The sequence below is a fragment of the Maniola hyperantus genome, chromosome 20 (assembly GCF_902806685.2).
Source record: "Maniola hyperantus chromosome 20, iAphHyp1.2, whole genome shotgun sequence".
In the NCBI taxonomy this organism is placed as follows: Eukaryota; Metazoa; Arthropoda; class Insecta; order Lepidoptera; family Nymphalidae; genus Maniola; species Maniola hyperantus.
The window spans coordinates 11,052,888-11,066,877 of NC_048555.1; the positions used below are offsets into that span (position 1 = coordinate 11,052,888).

The 13,990-nt window shown below is 34.3% G+C and overlaps 1 protein-coding gene across 4 annotated transcripts in view; it reads right to left on the minus strand.

Annotated features, from left to right (window-relative positions):
* Nucleotides 1-261: 261 nt before the first annotated feature.
* Nckx30C (solute carrier family 24 member Nckx30C) overlaps nucleotides 262-13,990 on the minus strand; it is an 85,289-nt gene continuing 71,560 nt past the window's right edge. For all 4 annotated transcript variants that reach the window (XM_034979411.2, XM_069505444.1, XM_034979410.2 and 1 more), the window contains one exon: nucleotides 262-9,038. In XM_034979411.2, coding sequence (XP_034835302.1) covers nucleotides 8,795-9,038 — 244 coding nt within the window. In that variant the 3' untranslated portion in view covers nucleotides 262-8,794. The remainder of the gene's footprint in view (nucleotides 9,039-13,990) is intronic.

A 13,990-nucleotide genomic window follows, 5' to 3' on the forward strand; every position in this document is an offset into this window, starting at 1 on the left:
CAACACCGGGGTAATTGAATACCCCGCGCCTTGCCCGGGTAAGGAGGCTACGCCTCGAGGCCCGTACCCCCGCTTGGCCTTCGGCCAACCGGAGAAGACCCTGTCGTCGTCGAATATTTGACTTCAATTCAAGGTCAATTGTTTAGGTCCATTTTACTGTAACGCGGAAGTATTTCGACTCTCGAATTTGGTTTCGTTTGGTGAGACGTAAAATCTTGTACTACGGGTACTGAGGGTGGACAAAATAATACACATTGTAACTCACTATTTTATTATTTTTATTGTAATTTTTCATAATACGGTCGACACGCCGATGCTCTTTACATACTTACGTCAAAAATTCACAAATTGAACACTAACCAAAACAAATGCTGTGGTAACATTCCGTGTTTCGAGTGGAAATTTAGTTAGCAAACACCATTAAGCCAATATAGCAAAGCAAAAACCTCCAAAATCAATCCTTTAGGACGCTAAATCCATAGATTATACTCTTACGGTGAAGGAAAACATTATGAGGAAATCTCAAATGCGTGTGAAGTCTTCCAATCCGCACATGGCGGTGTGGTGGACTATGGCCGAAGCCTTCTCATACTGAGAGAAGACCCGCGCTCTGTAATGAGTCGGCGATGGGTTGATCATGATAATGATGATGATGATGAAGTGAAGCTTCTAGACAGCGTTGTTACACACTCGACCACCCGGGGAGTAAATCGAGAAAAATAACACCGTCACTGTTAACAGTTACCGCGTTAGATAAGGCTTTCCCCTACATTAGTGTGTGGCTACACTACTGTCTCGAACAGACACAGAAGTTTCATTTCTATAATGTTTTCTTCAATTCGACGACATGTTAATGTACTTTTTATACATTGGTAATTAAGGACACTCGTCATCACAAGCCTGCTGTTCTAATAAGACTTCAATTTAATGCTCCGTTCCGATGATAATAAAATAGGAGTAGACTGCGATCTTGTATGATGGTCAGGGATGATATTATAGTCTAGATACAAATACGCTAACGATAAGGTTTACTGCTTGGCAATGAAGTCAACTTTAACTGACCTAAACGGGCATCGAACCCGGTACATCTTGTTTGTACAACTACAGCGCACACCACTGTATGAAAAAAGCTGTCAAAAAAATTAAAGAGTTTTGCTAACGCCAAATTTACACTCGATACACTAAATGCAACGATCTATAAAAACCTATCATCACAATTTAATAATAATATTAATTAACAATCAATAAAAACTTTGATAAGGACAACGATGCTAGTTTAAATACATTTTTTTTTGGAAATTGTAACAAAAGGCAAAAGAATTCTACTTGTATTGATTGTACTTTCATGTTCGTTCACGTACCTGTTTCTCTAAAATTAGTTTCACTACATACCTATATTGCTTGATCACACACTTTTATATTTTTGCAGTAAGTAACATAATTTAAAAAACTTTAAGTTAGTCCCCACAGAAGCGAAGCTTCTTAATGTATCTTATACTTTGTTTCACACACTCGTATGGGCAAAAGCACGTGCTGCCCAACCAATGAGGTGCGTTGCGTAAACTTCAAACGTTCGTTTCACTTTTTGTGATTGAGATCTCTATCCCAAATGTACGTTAAGAATCTTCGCTTCAGTAAAAGGAACTGCTTTAAGCATGTTTAGGTAAATCTTTTTTTGGCGTAGCAACAGCGTAGCGTGTCTACATGCCCAGTTTTTTACTCTTCTGTAAATTCTGACTAGGATTATTAGTTTAGTTTTTTCACCAGGTCCTCAGCTTCGAACATATTACAGAGCATTTACTTTAATCCGGTTTAAAGGACTACAAAATACAGATTATAATCACAAACCATTGATTTGCTCAGATACCTTTTTTATATGATATTTTGAGTCAACTTTGAGGAGATATCTAACATATTATCATCTCTTTGTGATCCACGCAACGCCGCTGCTATTTTTTGCAGAGAAATAAGTAAATTTATTTTCAATAAATATTTAATATCGCATGTTCAGAAGAAAAATACTCATAAAGTAAGTGTTAATTGCAGCCAACAATAAAGAGGACGACAGTAAAATATTGTAATAGAATAAAAATAATACCCCTAATACATAAAGAACAAGGGAAAAGGAAAAGATTGTAGACAATATATACAAATATACATACCTACTAGCATAATTCTGACGATAATAACGTTATAACTATTTACAAAAAAAATATAATATCAGCTATAAAAAAGATACTCGAACAAGAAAGAAAAGCTTCATTCTGAATATGCGATATCTTTAAAATATAAATAACTAGGTATGTAAGAAATTCTAACAAATTGTTTATTTTGAATACAGCAATCGAAATCGAAAATAATCACACACAATTCATACATCTGAAACTTGAAAGCAATCATTCTTTACATTTTTGAAAGTAAGTATCTAATAATTTTTAAATACATATAAAAAATTGCGAACCGGCAGGAATCGAACCCGAAAGTAGTTTCGATATCTGCAAAAAGATGTCGCCACTAGATGGCATAAACAGTCGCTTCAGTACTGAGTAAACATACATATCAAGGATTTCGTCACTGGCAGTAAGCGGGCTGTAGCTTAGTGGTCAGAACGTCGGGCGCGATCCCAGGAGACGCGGGTTCGATTCCTGCCGGTTCGCAATTTTTGATATGTATTTAAAAATTATTTAGAAATTTCCTAGAACTGTAGGTAAAACACTATACAAATTATAAAATAAGTATCTAATTTTAATACTGTTGAACATGTCCTGACACGCATTTACTAAAGTAAAAACCTTCCAAGAGCCGCTCCCTTTTGTATCGTTACAACATTTTGAAAATCTCTAAAACTTAGCTACGTTGTTAAAATTAATAACATTTTTTACTTCTCCTTAATTAATAATATCACTATTAACAATCTACGCTGCCATCTCGAGTTCGAGACCGTTACTTTTCAGTTATTTCGTGAATATTATCATAATCATGACCTGGTTCGAATTAATCGTTGTTTAGCAAAATCTGTGTAAGTATCCAAAAATAAACAGGATTGAAGAAATTTGGAGTACAACTTTTATGGTTACAAAAGTATATAAAAATCCTGGAAAATGAGAAATTTCATTACTTATGGCCTGATTGTTGGAGACTGGTGCAATGAGGCAATCTAAAGGACGTATGAAATATCGCAGTTCTCAGAAAACAAATAAAGGCCTCCCGTTTGAGACCTATATAGAGCGTATTTTGACTTAGCTCAGACTATAAATTTTCATTCAAATAAGAACAAATTTATCAGAGATATTAGACTGTCCTGTTTTTAAAGCTTATTTTAAACAACGGGACATAAATTATATTATAGTCCGATCAATATTGGCGTTCCCAACATTCGTATTAACAGTAAAAATTGATACGAATATTGGGAACGCCAATATAGACCGGACTATTATATAATATATATTGCGTAGTTTTAAATAAGCTTTAGTTTAATTGTGTATCAGTCACAGCTTAAGACTTTTAAACAATTTCTATTATTTGGCCATTGTATCAAGGTATAGTTAGTTATTAGGTATTATTGTTTCTTCTACTACTTTAATACTTAGGTTCTTCTACATCCATCTTTACTATTATTTTTACAAAAAATATTTTTTACAAATTAGGTTTACAAACTAATCCAGTTTGTAAACCACATTTTCTCTATCGATTAGTGGATCGCCTTTCTTGATTCTTTGAATTTGTAAAATTATAAAAAGATTGTACACGTACATACACTAGATAGTTTGATCAGTTCTGTCTCCCGAAGTCGAGATGTCTCAGCTACGAAAAAAAGTCGTTAACTAAATTAATTCCATTTTCCTCGACACGAACCATTTAAAGCTGAATTTCAATAGCGTGGAAGAGTTACTTATCATCTTTAACACGGAAAATACGAGTATGGTGTTCATCTTACGCCCCGTATCAAAGAAAATGCAACAATCGATATTTTTGCTTCTTTTATCCATTTAAATTTATTATTTTTATATAAAAACCATCATTCTAGTAACAATTCTACCTGAATATCATACTCAATTATAAGATAATTAACATTGTTAAATTTTTTTATGGTAGCTTTAAGCCTAAACTTACTGCTACGAGAAGTAATAAAGATTAATATTTCATTTCGTAAAAGGTATCAAATTGATATGATACCGAGAGTATTTTAGTCCCAGAGGCGACTGAATGTTTTCCTATGGAGCGAAAGCATGACAATACACCACAAAAATCAAATTCTGTTTGCTAATAAATACTTAGTTAAAAGTGAGAGAAAAAGCTTTTATGATACACCAAAAGAAGATTATGTACACGCAATGATATTAGAAGAATCTAATATCATTGTGTACACGAAGTTCATTATACTACTCGAAATAATCATGTACCTGTAATCGAGCCAAAGGAAAACAGTACTGCCGTCTCTACCCCTTTATGTCAAATTTGTATAGGCTATTAAATAACAAAGTTTGAAATAGAATGGGAACTAGCTCGGCTTGTGCTATTTGGTACTGAACAAATGCAATTGTTTGATGCGACTACTAATGAAACGCGTATACACACACGCAGTGATATGATCGATTTATTAGAAAAAATTGAACCCTTCGTGTCAGATAACCTAATCTCAACCTTGACTAGACACAATGGAAGGATGATCAATTTACAGAATCTACTTAATAATATCATTATCATTACAAGAGATAGATAGAAATCGCTAGTGTATATAATAATTATTTATTAGTAAGATAATGTAGCGTAGGTATAGAAGTGAGTGGCGTTTATAGACAATACATTTTACGTACACGCATGGTACTTGGTGCTTTCCAGTATTTTAAGATTAAAGGATTAAATATAAGTACATAAGATTTACTGCGCTCTACTTCAATCTAAATTGATGTTAATTATATTATATCACCAACCCTTTAAGAAACTTTAATTGGAGAGGACAATTCGTTTGTATCTTACATTAAAAGTATAGAATGGCCACTGGTGGATCTGACAGTTTCATATACTGATTTCCGATAACACATGAGATTAGATGAAGATTTTGATACAGTAAATATTTCTTTAAATAGAGGAGTACAAATTGAAGTATTAGATTAATTGAGGTTTGATGTATATGATACTGTTCGATCAGAAGTGGCACTACTAAGCGAGCTACAGAAGGCTATAATCAAATCCAATCTTAATATATACAATATTTGATATATAATGCGGGTTAAGAAGATAAATGATCTATTAAACATTATATAAATATGTCATAAGTATGTCCTTATCACAGAATAATGATCTATACATGGAATTAGGAAATACTTAATACTAATATGTAGGTACTTCTTAATTCCATGGCTTTACATGATTGTCTGACACCTATCGATATGTTGAAAACTCAATATGGATAATATTTTTCTTACAAATGTCTATGCCTAATTAATAAAGCGGCTTAGTTTTGCCTTTATGAACATTTCTTTTCACTTTTTTTTGGAAGTCAATGCTTTATTTTTTGAAGAATATTGTGCGTGTACAAATTTTATACCTCCTTCTGAGTATAATATTATAACGAAAAAAAACCAAATAATTTGAGCATACATAATTGTCTGCGTTGTTAAAGCTTAACAATAATATTATCTATCTATTCTAGTCTATTTATTGCTATGTCAAATAGGCGGGTTATAAAATGTTCATCGTGTGGGAGCTTAACGTTTGATTTTATAATTGAAACTTTAGTTATTTATCATTTGGATTCATTGAAACAATTTATTGGATTAGAGCAATGAAAGGAATCTACGGACGGTTTATGAAGATGTCCTAATTTGGCCGGAGGTAGACCGTGTCAAATATTAAACCGTGTTTTTAATTATCTCAAATTAATAAGCAATCACAAATTCGATACCTACTATTTCACCTTTAGGAGTCGATTAAAATAAGCTATATTAGCTCCTGTTTTCGCGAATTCGTAAAACATTGCGTTTCTGTAACTTCTTGAATGGAGACGTGATCTGGGATTTCTTCTTCAGCAAGTACATAAACGGAGTTTTATCGGAAGCGTGTTGGTGATAAAAACCGAAACTCTGCTTTATTTACTTTAGCATGAAGTTGACATTGAATTGAATGATAATTTATTTGTAGAATAAAAACAACACACGGGTGAAATCATCGTCTGACTGTTTTGTTTTCATCCAATCTATTTCACCAGTATATCCTTATTTAGTTATCTATGTAACCGTAATTTTAATTGTAACGGAATTCTCATCTAAAAGGCCGCTTCAACTCCATTTTACAAGTACACCTACCCTGATGTTGATCATTTCAGACTCGAAATAAAATGTATGAGCGGGACCCATGCACCTTAGAACAACTAAGTGTACAGCACTAAAAGTCCTGCTACAGGATGAAATGATTTGATATAGGTAAGACCCGCATTTGTTATATTAATAATAATTTATATCGAAGCTAGCTAATGTTAGAGCTCGGTCAAACTCTTAGGCACATTATACGGAATATGAATTTCATATTTATATTTTGCTCGTATATAACGAGTATCAAATAATCCACTTTTACACCGCTCCCAATAGTTTGCTGCATGTGTGCATTTTTACATTATTATCCAAGAGCCAGAACAGGGGGATATTCTACCTACTTGATGAAAGCTTCTTCTGGAAAGGCAGCTCTAGTTTTCCAAAGAAGCGTACATAGTTCGGCTCTCAATCGAATAGTAACCAATACTGTGGTTTTCAAATTTCCGTCAAAATGTTCAGTTTCAAAGTTACACGGTCTCAAGGATTTAAATACAAATTTTTAAACACGTGTAATTTTCAAACTAGTTATTTTTACGGAAAACTGGCAAACCACAGACACGCTCGACTTGAAGCGACCATGCATGGAGAGCACTCTTAAGTTCCGAAACGAGGATAGATATTATATTCTGTAGAATGCAAACATTACACTGAAACAAGCAATTTTGGATTTGTACACGAGCTTTACTGAGCTTAATAAATTAAGCAACCTAATGGACTCCAAAATTTAAAGATCTTAGGCAAACGCGATTAGCATTGTGAAACGCGACGATCTAAAAATAAAAATATATTCAAGTCTTAGCTTGAAGATAAACTTAATAACGAGTGTGGATGTAGACATCTAAATGTAATCAATTATTATGTAAAGATAAAATTAACATTTAAGTAATTGATTATCCGCATTCAGGTAAAAACTCGTATAAAATATTTGTCATCCCAGTCCGGGGGTATGGATGTGGACGAAATTCATTCCGACCTAATACCACACACAACGAAAATAACAACTACTTAGTTTGTACAATCAAAATATTTACAAAATTAATAACAAATCAACCGGCACTCTATTTTTCAAATATTTTTCTCGTAAAACCTCCTTTAAACTCATCGAAGAAACTTGGAAAAATAATTGTGAAAATTTCGCAGGTCTCGCAAACGTATCTCTCTTATCAAGTAACACTCGTAATTACTACTCGTCAACGATCAGTAGACTCTGAAAATCGGTTAGATGTCCAATATTTTATTTTTAGCACAATGTCAAGTTCCTCCGAATGAATTTAAAGGAAGTGTTAAGGTCTACGCTGCTAAAACATTTCCATAAAAGCTTTAAAACAACTAACATTTATATAAATATCTTCTAAAATATATATTCTACTATATCGTTGCCTACATATTTTGTTCTTTATAAAAAAACTATTGTTCACTCAAGTAAATGTTGAATAATTGAAATATGTTCAATTGTTTACACTAAATACTTTTTGTAGAATTTCCTACCTTTGTGTCATTTGACATCTATTTGTGCTAAATTTTGAAAAACATTCAAACATTAAAATTATAATAGAATACGAAAAACCTATCATATTATATTTTAGTTTGAGCGTTATACATTAAAATACCTACATAAAAGCTAAAATGAATTAAAATTCAGTATTGATTGGTATCTTTTAAAAACCATTATAAACTTTCTAATAAAATAAATTAACATGATTCATAAATACAATATGTACGAAAAACAATGTTAATTCTTACACAAGTAGTACGTACGTAGACCAATTGTTTGAAACACAGCAATACCATTATAGTAGGTACGTTCTAGGTACCTAATTATTTCCTTGGTTTTATTAATTTTAATGAACATATTTGGAGTTATTCATAATAATATTCCAAATAATATCGTCATCCACATTTGATTCATATTTATTCTTTATTGTATCAATTAGGTAGATACTTATTTTGTTTTTTGCAGTACTTTCTTTATCTTTTGTGCATATTTGGCTTTAACATACAAATAATTAATGATGTAAATAATTAAATAAATATTATCCTACTTTCTATGAAATGAATAGAATAAGAATAAGAATAAGAATAATTTATTTTAAATGAATGAACACAATAAATTAGTTTCAACGCAATCCGATGTTACAATAGCAGTAAAACAGTTAAATCTGGTTGAGTAGGTGTTTTACTCGTATATGGAAGATGAACTCAATTTTAAGACAGAGTAAAATATCCATCAAATTTTTTGATTGGATCAAAAATTAGTTTAAATGATCTGAAGTGAAATATTTAAAATGAGCAATGATCAGTAATGTTTTTATTTTTTCAAAAGTATTACTTACTGCAATATTTTTCTAGTCGCAAACTCACAACTTAACCAGATTTGACTGAATGTTACTCACAGCGCTATAATTTATCTGTATCGCACTACATGAGTTCGTACAACAGTTGCTATAAGTCTTTGATTCTACTAAAAATAACTTCACGACTCATTCACTAGGGCATCGGAGGTATCCGTACTCGAGACCCAAACTGACGGCCACGAAGACGAAGTAGAGAAGGAACATGGTGAAGCCGAGCCCCTTGTTCATCTTCCACCTGAAGCACGCAATGCTGATGATGACGAAGATGAGCATGGCGAAGAGCAGAACGATACTGCACACCATGCCCTTGGAGTTGACCAGGACTGGTTCACCGTATATTATCCCGTACAGAAGCCACGGTAGAGGTAACCTGCAAATAGAAAGGAAATTTTTAATGGAAGTGATGAGGTTTCCAAAGCTCAAGTGCCAATGGACAGAATATATAGTTCGAAGAACCGATAGATGTTGGAGTCTCAATGCCCTGGAATGCCCTGGAAAGCGCTGCGTTGACAAACCCGCCAGCAGGTGGATGGATGACACCAGATGAGACGCAGGGCACCTCAAGACCGTGACATGGAAGTCCATACAAGAGACCAGTAGTGTTCAACAGTGGACGTCTACCGATTGACGATGACGACTAAAGGGTTTGAGTTATCAAATGAACAAGTAAATATGTGGCAAATTCATCAGTACTTAATTTGTTAGAAGGAGGTAACATTTCGATTGTTGTATAATCGCCGTACATTAAAAAAGACCTGGCTACTTGTCTGATGGTATTGTAAAACTTCTTGGCTAGTTATGGATAAAATTTTGGTAAGAGGGTGAAAGTTAAAGTCCAAGCCAATTCAAATGGATACCAGTGTACACACCGTGTTGACATAATAATTTGTGGATAACTGATATAAATACTTACGTTTTAAAACTAAAGCTACAATGGTTCCAAACACACCCTGGTCTGAGAAAAAGAACAAAAAATTCTGACTGCAGATACGATTGATATTGATTGAAATTGAAATATTGGTAATGATGAATATCAAAGAGTATATTATAAAAAGTAAAGAATATATCCGTAACTAGTACTGAGAAAAAAAAAAAAAAAAAAAAAAAAAAAGAATTTCTTGAAATAAGATGAGTGTGCCAGACATGCGATGGGACGGAGTATTTCTGCGAAATCGTATCAATAACGATATGGCTTGAGCATGATGTGCGGGAACGTGATCGAATTCTACTAAACTCCTAAATAACGTATTCATACATTTTGCAATTGGGATTTCATAGTGCTTCTATTCTCTTTTATGGTTAGACGGATCGGGCTAAAATTTGACATGCACACAGCTATTACGACGTAGACATCCGAAGAAATGATTTTTGAAAATTCAACCCCTAAGGGGGTAAAATCCACGCGGACGAAGTCGCGAATAAGCTAGTTTAAAGCTATTAATAACTATTTAATAACTCATTTGAAAGCTCTCGTGTCTATTACACACATTCATGAAGATTTTCTTTACATACATATAATATAATTCTTGCATATAGTTACATTTTACATATACTTCGTCCGCTGTACATATTATTTGATTTATAGCGCTCTTGGATAATACACCGTCAACTACTTATCAACTCGAATCAATAAAATAATCAGTACCCATATCAGTAGTACCCATATTATTATAAATGCGAATGTGTGTTTGTTTGTTTGTTGGTTTATTGGTTTGTTAGTTTGTTGACTTGTTGGTTTGACGTGATTTTTTGCATGGGTATAGTTAAAGACCTGGTGAGTGACATAGGCTACTTTTCATCCCGGAAAATCAAAGAGTTCCCACGGGATTTTTAAAAACCTAAATCCACGCGGACGAAGTCGCGGGCATCAGCTAGTTATTGAAATAAATTCTGAACATCTGTAATTTAAACAAAAACGTTGTTTCTAAAATTTTAGAGCCATTTTGTGTTGTGTGCACAGTTAACTTCTTTAATTGGTTGATCGTTCGATAACAATTAATGTATAAATATAGATTGTTATCGCCTTCATTTTTCCATTGGGAACAATTTTGGATCACGCGAGGTCATGTCCTGTGGAACTGGCGTTTTGTTTGTACCAACATTTGTGCCAAGGTCGGGGTGCAGATATAATCAAAATGCAAATTTTCATGCCACCCATGGATAGTACCACCTACTTTTTTTTTTTTTTAAGTTATTAGCCATGTTAAATGACAAATATTCCCCTTTCCTCTCCAATTAAGCGTCAGGCTTGTGCTAGGAGCAGGTACGACAATAGTGCAACGGGCGGGGTTTGAACCGTTCGGTCGACCTTTCGGTTTTCAGTCCACTCCTATACCGGTTGAGCTATTGAGGCTTAATACCTGATTGCTTCGGGTCATCGAAGAATATTGACTAGACGGAAAATAGAAGAAGACTTAAAAAATGTGAAGATGGTGCTATACAGGGTGTAACCAGATCGCTAGCAAAAACTTAGCGTTACTGTTATAATACCTAAACACAATCCAATACCAATAACCATTTGCCTCGTTTTGTAGTTTTAGTGAACTAGTATTTTTCAAATCCCCCAATGTATAGCGTGCAAACGTCTTGTCTCAGAGTGGCCTACTTACGCAACGTTCGTTGACCTCTAGCGTCAGTCAGATGTTATATTTGCAATATATCCTAAACTTTTACAAAATTATAGGATTTTTTACATTTGTTTTCGCGTTTTTTTTGTGCTATCATTTCAGTAATCATCTAACTTCAACAACAATCTCTGTTTAGAGATAAGCATTTCCAATGTAACTTAATTTATTATTACTTTGTAACTACAATTTTGGTACATGAAAAATAAAAATAAAATAAAAATAACTAACTATCCGAAAAGTTAGGGGTAAGTGCCCGGGATCGAACCCCGACCTCCATTAAAAGGCGGCCGTACTAACCTCTAGGGCCTAGAGGTTAGTACGTCTGCCTTTAGCCTAGAGTTTAGGCTATCACCGCTTCTGCAGTTCTTAGTGACCCATTTTTACCCTCCGCGCACATTTCCTCGTCTGCACAGTACAGAGGTCTTTAAAGTGAGCTATTACAGTGTTATTATGACATTAAATGCTATTTATTCAACCAATTCCAAACCTTATGGCTATGAAAATAAAGCTGATTGAAGAACAATTTTAGCGTTATCGATTCATTAGATGCAGTGCCAGTCTAGTTTTTGCAAGGCTTCAACTTCCAGACTTCAGCGATATTTTAATGAGGAAAGTTTCATTTTCTGGCATTTGGCAGACCATAAAGCGTAAAATCGAATTGTCATGAGATCATTAATTAGGTGTCTAATTAAGGAAAAGGAAACGGTAGTTCGAACCTTATGTAGATAGGTATATTAATTATTAGGTTAGGCGGTGAGTGGTTAAGATGATGACCTTTTTTGGGAAGTCCGGGGCTCGGACCAGGGCACGCACCTCTGACTTTTATTTTCGATGCAATAGTTAAATATGAGGAAATTTGCATGTACCTAATATTTCATAATAGTCTTCCAATCTGCACTTGGCCAGCGTTACCTAAGCCCTTATCATTCTGACAAGAGACCCGTCCTCAGTAGTGACCCGGCAATGGGTTGAGATGATGAAATAGTAAACATACTCAGCTCAATTGATAGGTAAAGGTAGGCATTGAAAAATATTTTACTTATTTTATCCCAATCCTAATGTTTGAATGTTTGTTACTCAATCACGCAAAAACGGCTGAACAGATTTGGACGAAATTTGGAATGTAGATTATACCCTGGATTAACATATAGGCTACTTTTTAACCCGGAAAATCAAAGAGTTCCCGGGGGATTTTGAAAAACGAAAATCCACGCAGACGAAGTCGCGGCATCAGCTAGTTTTACAATATAACTAGCGACCCGCCCCGGCTTCGCATGGGTGCAATGTAGATACTAATGTGGTGTCATTGAGGTGTCATTGCCTCAGAAACTCTCAAATGAGAGGATTTATTCCTAACCTAATTCACATTATTTCAATTTCTCTAGGGATCTCTAATTTTTTGAGAATTAAACTATAGCTATAAACCTTCCTCTTGAATCACTATCTATTGGTGAAAACCACATTAAAATCCGTTGCGTAAGAAAAAAGATCTACGCGTTCATACATACTTACATACATACAGACGCGGGAAGCGACTTTATTTTATACTATGTGGAGATGTCTGTTATCTATTATACACATGCAACAAAAAAACTTTTATCTTAATTTGTCATCCTACATTAGTAAAAGTAACTTTATCGTTAAAGCATAGAGTTCAAGATCGTTTGCACGTTTATGGGCATTAAGGGCTGATTTTTCTGTGGAACTTTGAACTCTATTTAATAGAATATAGAGTCCATTTATGGCCTGTCTGCAATCCCTGCACTATCGATCGAAAGATGCACCCCGAGCTTATGCAGTCTAGTGTTCGTTAGGTATTTCCCTCGCAGACCTAAAGTAGACAGTCTGGGTGTAACCTTCGGCAATTTGTAGTACACATTTGGTTTTTTTTTCGTTTTTATCCCGGCAGTTGTAATGGTTGTAAATGTTTTTACTTTTTATGATTATTATACGGAGCACTAGCGGAATAGGTACCCGGCGTGTGTTGCTTTGCTACGCTAAAAGAAGAATGTGCCTAATGCATTGTTTTAGTAGTCAAAACCATCTTACCGAGCTGTATCTGTAAACCAAAAAGGTTGAGAGTTGAAATTTTCACAAAAACTGTATTTCTATGGCCGCTATAATAACAAAATATTACAATAAAAATTTCAAAATGGCCCAAACAAAAATTTAAAAAAACCCGCCCAAGTGCGAGTCAGGCTCGCACACTGAGGGTTCTGTACTACAATGATATTTTCCCTAAAGCCAGCTATAAGACCCACCTACCTGCCAAATTTAATGATTCTAGGTCAACGGGAAGTACCCTGTAGGTTGACAGACAGACAACAAAGTGATCCTATACGGGTTCCGTTTTTCCTTTTGAGTTACGGAACCCTAAAAAACTGTTGTGTTTTGTACGTTGCGATTGAAACCTTCGTGTGCGAGTCCGACTCTCACTGGGCCATTTTTTTATCGTGTAAATATTGTATTAGAGCCTTTGCCATTCGGTATAGCACAGTGGAAATCCTCACAAAATGAAAACTAATTTAATTTGCTACCAAGTTTCACAAAAGAATAAAAAGAAACAGCTAACATTATTAAAGAACCGTCTATATAAAATGAAGGTAGTTTAAGCAGTGGTCCGACTGCCGCCGGCGAGAAAACGACTAACTATCGGCCATTTTCTCTCTCAAGAAACGCACAATAAATGTACATT